The 7085-nt window shown below is 34.2% G+C and overlaps 1 protein-coding gene across 1 annotated transcript; it reads right to left on the bottom strand.

Moving 5' to 3' along the window:
* Window positions 1–418: 418 nt before the first annotated feature.
* Window positions 419–6705, bottom strand: LOC129296670 (seed linoleate 9S-lipoxygenase-3-like). The gene is made up of 9 exons (XM_054935257.1): window positions 6524–6705; window positions 6084–6426; window positions 5714–5963; window positions 4725–5060; window positions 4459–4544; window positions 2247–2354; window positions 1824–2128; window positions 1431–1694; window positions 419–1345 (listed from the first exon to the last, which is right to left on the bottom strand). Exons 2-9 carry the CDS (start codon window positions 6354–6356, stop codon window positions 592–594), a joined length of 2376 nt encoding a protein of 791 aa, XP_054791232.1. The 5' UTR covers window positions 6357–6426; window positions 6524–6705; the 3' UTR covers window positions 419–591.
* Between the last annotated feature and the right edge of the window lie 380 nt (window positions 6706–7085).

Below are 7085 nucleotides of genomic sequence, written 5' to 3'. Positions count from 1 at the left end.
GTCCTTACTTTAGTTATTGATGAATTGGTCTTCCCCTTCCTTTACAGATTTCATCAAAAGTGGCTTGAGCTTGTTTACATTTGAATGTTAAACAGGTTTAGAAGAAATTCTTGAGCTCCTTCTAAGCATCTAATACAAAAAGGCCATGTCAGATCTAAGATTCAGTCAGTTATAACCTCTGGATTTGTAATTTTGAAATTCATAGTTATTGCCTGTAAGATATTAGATTTGGGTTTACAATTTGCAATTTTCCTCATCTGTAGATCCTTGGTGGAACATTCTCTGAGGTCATAAGTGGTATGTTTTTGAGAGATTCAGATTCCTGCAAAGTTAAATATCTTCGTTGTTTCACCCACTTCTCTCATCCTTGCTCATCATTACGAAATTCCAACAACCACGCAACCCTCAACATGTACAATTAGTTGATAAGCATGTATGTAAACAGTTTGCCTTGTTTATTATATATGAAACGTTACAAGAGCCAAATACATAGATGACCCCTTTTATTTTTCGGCAGACAGGAGCACTTGAAACAAACAACAATATCAAAACATAACACTAATAGTTCCATTCATAGTTAAAGCAGCTGCTTCATATAGATATACTATTTGGAATTCCTCTTCCCGTGAGTCCTGGTTCACTGCTAGGATAGAGCAGAGTGTAGGGCATCCTCACTGGCCCAACCCTATTCTTTAGTGTCCCATCTTCATTCCTCCCTATCAATACCTTCTCAATCTCTACCAATCTATCTCCAAATTTCTTGAAAGCCTCCAACACCTTCACATCAGATGTCCAATAAGGAATAGTCCTTGTCCCAAGATAGACTTCATCAGTGGTATGCCCTGACAGTATCTCTATAATTGAAAGATCAAGAAGAGTCTCAAATTTTGGTGTGATTGTTTGCAAGAAAGCTAGCTGTGGATTCTTCACCATCTCTTCATATTCTGGAGTTCCCTTCTCGGGCATCAACCTTCTGCTGAGAGTAGGACGGTTCAGGATATAACCCCCATATGGGTACTGTCCAAAGTTGATAGCTGCATGGAGAGCCGAGGCTATCCATATGATAATAGTGCAAGAGTGAATCAGTTCTTGACGAGTTTGCATCTTAGGCCACCAGTCCTTGTCTTTTAGGTCACCATGACCCACTTCTACTAGCTCTTTCCACCAAGATTGCAGCTCAGGGTCCTGCTTAATCATGTCATCATTCTCGTAGTAGTAAGAGACGTAGTCATGAACCCAAGTCTTAAGAGCATCCCATATGAGCAGTCCATCTACAGCGTAAGGGTAGTCTTTTATCACAAGGCTAAGCCCATGAGGAGCGGTTGGATCCTCTACTGCCATTCCTCTGAAATTTTTTGAAATAAATGTTGGTAAGTTATCAACTTTTGAAGATGGTATTGCGGAAACAAGGGTTTTATAATAAGATTAACCTCTTGAGGAGATCAGCAGGTAAGGCTTGATCAAGAAAATTCCAACTCTTGTAAACCACAGAGGACATCTCCATGGCATATTTTCCAGGCAAGAATGAGGTCTCTATAATTCCATCTGCAGAGATCAAGTTTTGGCGAGCGAGTGCATTGATAAACAAGGTGTCATGAAAATGAGGGTGAAGAAGCTTATGCATAGGGTGAAGTTGACTGAGTTGCCTGTGTGTAGCTATCACAAATGGCTCCATCACAGCATGAGTGTTTAGCCTATGAAACCAAACCAAAAAAAAAACATAATAATAAAGATAGTAACTGCTTTATATATATGGTTTCATTATCATATATTCTAGAATTGAATATATAATGCTACGGCCGTAAGAAATTAAAGCAGATTACCAGTGACTGACAAGTTGATGATAGCCTGTGTCATTTACAACAACATAAGCTTTAGCCAATTGCCAAATGGTACCCTCAACACCTTCAGTTTCAGGCACATAAACTTTACTGATTGGACCAAATTGATCCCCATCAGGGTGAGGTAAACTCAGCTCAATAGCTAATGGCTTCAAAGTGCCATCGTTTTGGAGGAAAAGGATTGTCCTGCTTGCATATGCCTTTCTGGAAGTTTCGTTTATTTTCCTCAAATATAGCATGAATGCGTCATAATGATCTAGTATGAATAATCTCTTGCCATCAAGTGCCTGTGTGAAACATACAATGTGATTCGAGCAAGAGTTTACTTTAAAGGGCATTGTTTCGTTAGTATTATGATAATCTTTTTCAAAGTAGAGGACAAAGTTGCATTTTTAATTTGTTCACCTCATAAACTGTGAGCCCATTCATGTTCTTCTCCAGGTGTTCTCTTTTTATGCTAGATGTATGGTCACCATAGAGATTAATATCTAGCGCGCTCTTTATGGGGAATTCCTGCAATAATCAATTTAAGAAAGTTATAAAAAGCTAATTAAGAGACGAAAAAATAAATTTATGCTAGGAAAAATAGCAGTCAAGGACTACCAGACAAAATTTATATCAATAAAAAACTCATAGACTTTAAAATTGCATTACAATCTCTTGGTTCTTGACTGATATTAATTGTTTAAATCAAAAGACCAAATTGTTCCTAAAGTTATAAAAAAAAAAAGCCACCCCCACTATTGTAGGTGCTGGCTGCCGAACCACCTTGGGAGCCACTCCCATTACCAGGGTCACTAGAGCTCCGGCATTGGTGACACTCTTATTCTAGTATAATTGGTAAAGATAGTTAAGGGAGGATTTGATCCTATAATATTCTGGCCACTGAGCTTTTCAATTATACATGGCAAAAAAAAATATTAGTAAACAAAGTTTCTAACCACTTTCATGTTATAAATAATGGTGTGTTCTTAATTCTTAAACAGCACTTGTTATTTTACAAATAATACTTATTAATTTAACATGAACAATTACAAATTAAAAGCTTTAAAACTTCATGCATTGTATTTGTAGAAAGTTCAAATGTATTATTGTTGATCATGAATGGATTGTTGTCAAAACTTAAATAGATAATTGTTAATAAAAGACTAATACGTACAATTAAGTCTATCCTATTAATTTTTTTAACTTGTTAAAACTTGAATACATTATTGTTAATTTTGAATAAATTATTGAAAAAATTTAAATGTATACTTGTTAATAAATAACTAACACTTATATAATTAAACCCATCTTAACCATTATATAATTAAATCCATCTTAACCATTTTTTAGCTTGTTAAAACCCAAATGGACTATTGTTAATTTAGAATAAGTTAACTTTAAAAGTCAAATGGACACTTGGTAATAAAAGACTAAAACGTATAATTATGCTCATCCTATCCGTTTTTCTAACCTATTAAAGCTCGAGTAAATTTTTGTTAACTTGGAATGGTTTTTTTTTATACACTTGTTCCATTAGACCTGTGATTTTAATTATTAATATCAAGTATCTATTCGGGTTTTAACAATAATTCATTCAAAGTAACAATTATTCATTTAAAATTTAACAAGCTAGAAAAACAAATAAGATAAGCATAATTGTATGTGTTAGCTATTCATCAACAAGTATCTACATGAATTTTAATAATAACTTATTTGAAATTAACAACGGTCTATTTGAAATTTAATAAGTTAAAAAAATAGATAGGATGGGTATATAATTGTATAAGTATTAGTTTTTCATTAATAAGTATCCATTTAAGTTTTAACAACTCATTTAAAGTTAATAATAATCCATTTAGGCTTTAACAAGTTAGGAAAATAGATAAGATAAGCTTAATTATACAAGTAGTGGCCCTTCGTCAATAAGTATACATTTAGATTTTTACAATAATACTTTCAAAATTAATAACAATCTATTTAGGTTTTAACAAGTTAGAAAAACTGATAGAATAGACTTAATTATACGTGTTAGTTCTTTATTAATAAATATTCATTTGAATTTTGACAACAACTTATTCGTGATTAATAACAACACATTTGAACTTTTAACAAGTAAAATGTATAAAATTTTAAAGCATCCAATTTATTCATGTTAGATTAACAAGTAAAATAACAAAGGCCATTCAAGAATTAACAATATACCATTATTTTATAATATAAAAGTGATTAGAAGCTTGACTTACTATTTTTTTTTTACCATATATAATTAAAAGGTCACCAAACTTTTTAGATGATCAAGGGGTCATGAAATCAAACTCTCCCTTGACCACCCTTACTAATTATTCTTGAACAAAAATGTCACCAGCGGTTGTTAGTGGCAAGGCTTTGGCAATCTCATAGCCGGTAGGGGCTTCGGTATTTGGCGCTAGTAACAATGTGGGATGGCTTTTTTTTTAAGAAAAAAAAAACTTTAGGGACAATTTGGTTTTTTGACTTAAAAAATTATTTGTCAAGACTAAAGAACTATCATGCAATTTCAAAGTCTGTTAATTCTTGACTGATCCCTCCACGCTTCTATTGTATATCTTTCAAATGATAGTTATATATTGTAAATTTGATTACTTGTTCTTACCTGAAGTAGGCGGATTAAAACAGGATTCACACCGGCAAGCATCTCTCGTGCAAATTCTTCATCCGTCATCCATCCATCTAAATTATCTGTTCCAAATAACAGACTAATTGATAAATGATAATGAAGCTTCATGTTTATACTTGATTATGGAAAAATTATCGCTAAACTTTAGTCCAAGAGTTAATAAAGTATATATTTCTTAAGCTTGAATCAAACCCATACAATTGGATATAACATATTATAATATGATAGTTACATATACTTACCTTGAATGACACCAGGAATTGGAAACAACAATTGCAGATCACCATTTTCTGGGGACGTTGGTATAGGTAGCCTCTCAGCAATAGCATCAAGAATCTCTTTGGGTACATTAAAAGTGAAACCATCTTTATACAGAATTTTAACCACTTGTTCAAAGCTCTCAAACTCTTTTCCTGAGGCCTCCAATTCCGCTGACACATATGACTTAACGAGGTTCATTGATGATTTGGGAAAATGCTGCACAAACTCATACAACTTCTGGGTTCCAAATCGATCATCTTTAGGAACATAGATATTAAAGGCTTCTTCTGCAGGCAGCCTGCTCTCAGTGCTCGGATCTGCTTAGATGTTCAGTACACACGCAGATATGTAGTTAATATAATAACCATGGAAAAGGACAAGTACAGAGATTAGGCAGGTACAACGACTTTTTCGAGATTTAGCGTGTTTGCTGTCTTCTCTATTGTCTCCCCCGCTGTCTCAAATCTCAACCGTTGCTTTCAATTAATGGTCAGGGAAATTTCATCTAATTCCCTCAAATGAAGGGTTGAGATTTAGGGCAGCAGGAGAGACAACAGAAGAGAGAGCAGATTTCCTAAATCCCATTTTTACAACATTTGTTTATATCCTATGTGGGACTTTTTTGTCGTTGATTTTCAGTTCAAGTTAAATCTACTCACACTAATTAATCTCCCAACAATAATTTATACTTCTTCAGTTCAAAATATTATTCATCTTTTGAGGAATTAAATGTGCAAAAAAGTGAGATATTTTGTCTTTCAAGATGTAATTATTATTTTTTTCAAGTGTCTCTATTAAATAAATAATTTTATATTTATTTTAGGATGAAATATCTTATTAAATAAGAATAAATATGAAAGAAGATGGTTAGTTTGAAGATAAGTAACTATTTTATTAAAAAATAAGATTTGATTAAAAATATTTCATATTTTAAAATGGAGGGACGGAGTATATATAATTGAAGTCTCACCATTTTGTGATGGGGGCCTTCCAGTTCTTAACCTGCGTGGGTATGGATATTCAGCGGATCCTCCAAGAGTAGGACGAGCAAGATCTGGACTTGTATCAACATCACCCAAATCATTATAGGTAGCATAATCATAGATTCTATCCCATTCCTTGCGCACTCCGTCAGTTTCATCCAGATCTCCCCTTAAAAGTTTCAGCTCTACTTCTCGGTAAAACCCCACTTTTCCGGTTGTTTCACTCGGCAGATATGACTGCAATATATTACATTTGCTGAATCAATATGTATGACAGGTTAAAGGAGGGACTAGTTAATATATAAAGTTGTAGAACCTATGGAAGGAAAAAAAAAAAAAAAAAAAAAGCGAACGTACCTTGTTGATGAAGAAAGTACGAGTGAGTTGTGTGTTGTTGAAGGTGTCAACCCAGGAGTTGCAGATAAAATGAAGAGGCTCAGAAGTGAGATTGGGAATGGGATGAACAGTGAGACTCACAAGGAATATCTCGAAATCAAGAAGCAAAATCGAAAATACTTCCGGAATTCCCTTCTCTACCACCCAATCAAAAGTAAGGTCATGTGATATACTTGGTCGTCTGCCAAGGTGCTGGACAATCTGCTCATACCATCTTTCGTCGGTGCATGGCATTCATACCTCTTCATGCTTTTCTGATCTTCTGCAACTACATCTGAGCTTTTCGCCGCAGTATCTTCATTATCTGGATTCAGAATTAATCGTATATGTAAGTGAAATAAATCATGAGGCCGAAAAAGAACACAAAAAGAGGAAGAAATTATCAGGATTTAAGGAAGCACCTGTAGTCCACCACCAAGGAAGAGCTTCTTTAGAACCAAAAAATTGGCCGGCCATGACGAGGAAGTCAGGCTTAGGACCGGTGACGACCATGGTGTAGTTAATTACCGTCGGCGTGAACGTGGTCATGCTTTCTGGTATCAAAGCACAAACTCAAAACTTGGGATTTATATGATTATATGGAGGCAATATATCTGCTATTTATAAGAGTTGATGAGGCGATGAACAAGAGGATGGGAAGTCACGGGTGTTTATAGGGAGGCGCTGACCAAGACACGCAGGAACGAAATGGATAAGATATTTTTCACGTTTTATGATTTTGATTTGTGTCGGTCCATGCATTTCAACAAAAGCTTTGGTACCTAACACCTTCCTTCAGCTTTTATACATATTGATTGGCATTGACAGATGCCCGCCCCTTAATGCTCTTGTTCCATTTTCCTAAAAAGCAGATCTTTTTATTTATATTCTTTTAAATATCTAATATAAATTTTCATTGGTTAAGTTTGAAAATATATATATATATATATATATATAATTCGTCTAAGAAATCGATAGAGACAA

This window comes from Prosopis cineraria, unplaced genomic scaffold, assembly GCF_029017545.1.
Source record: "Prosopis cineraria cultivar Desert tree isolate PC_DT_omini unplaced genomic scaffold, ASM2901754v1 PC380, whole genome shotgun sequence".
NCBI lineage: Eukaryota > Viridiplantae > Streptophyta > Magnoliopsida > Fabales > Fabaceae > Prosopis > Prosopis cineraria.
This window is presented reverse-complemented; position numbering and strand designations above follow the sequence as displayed.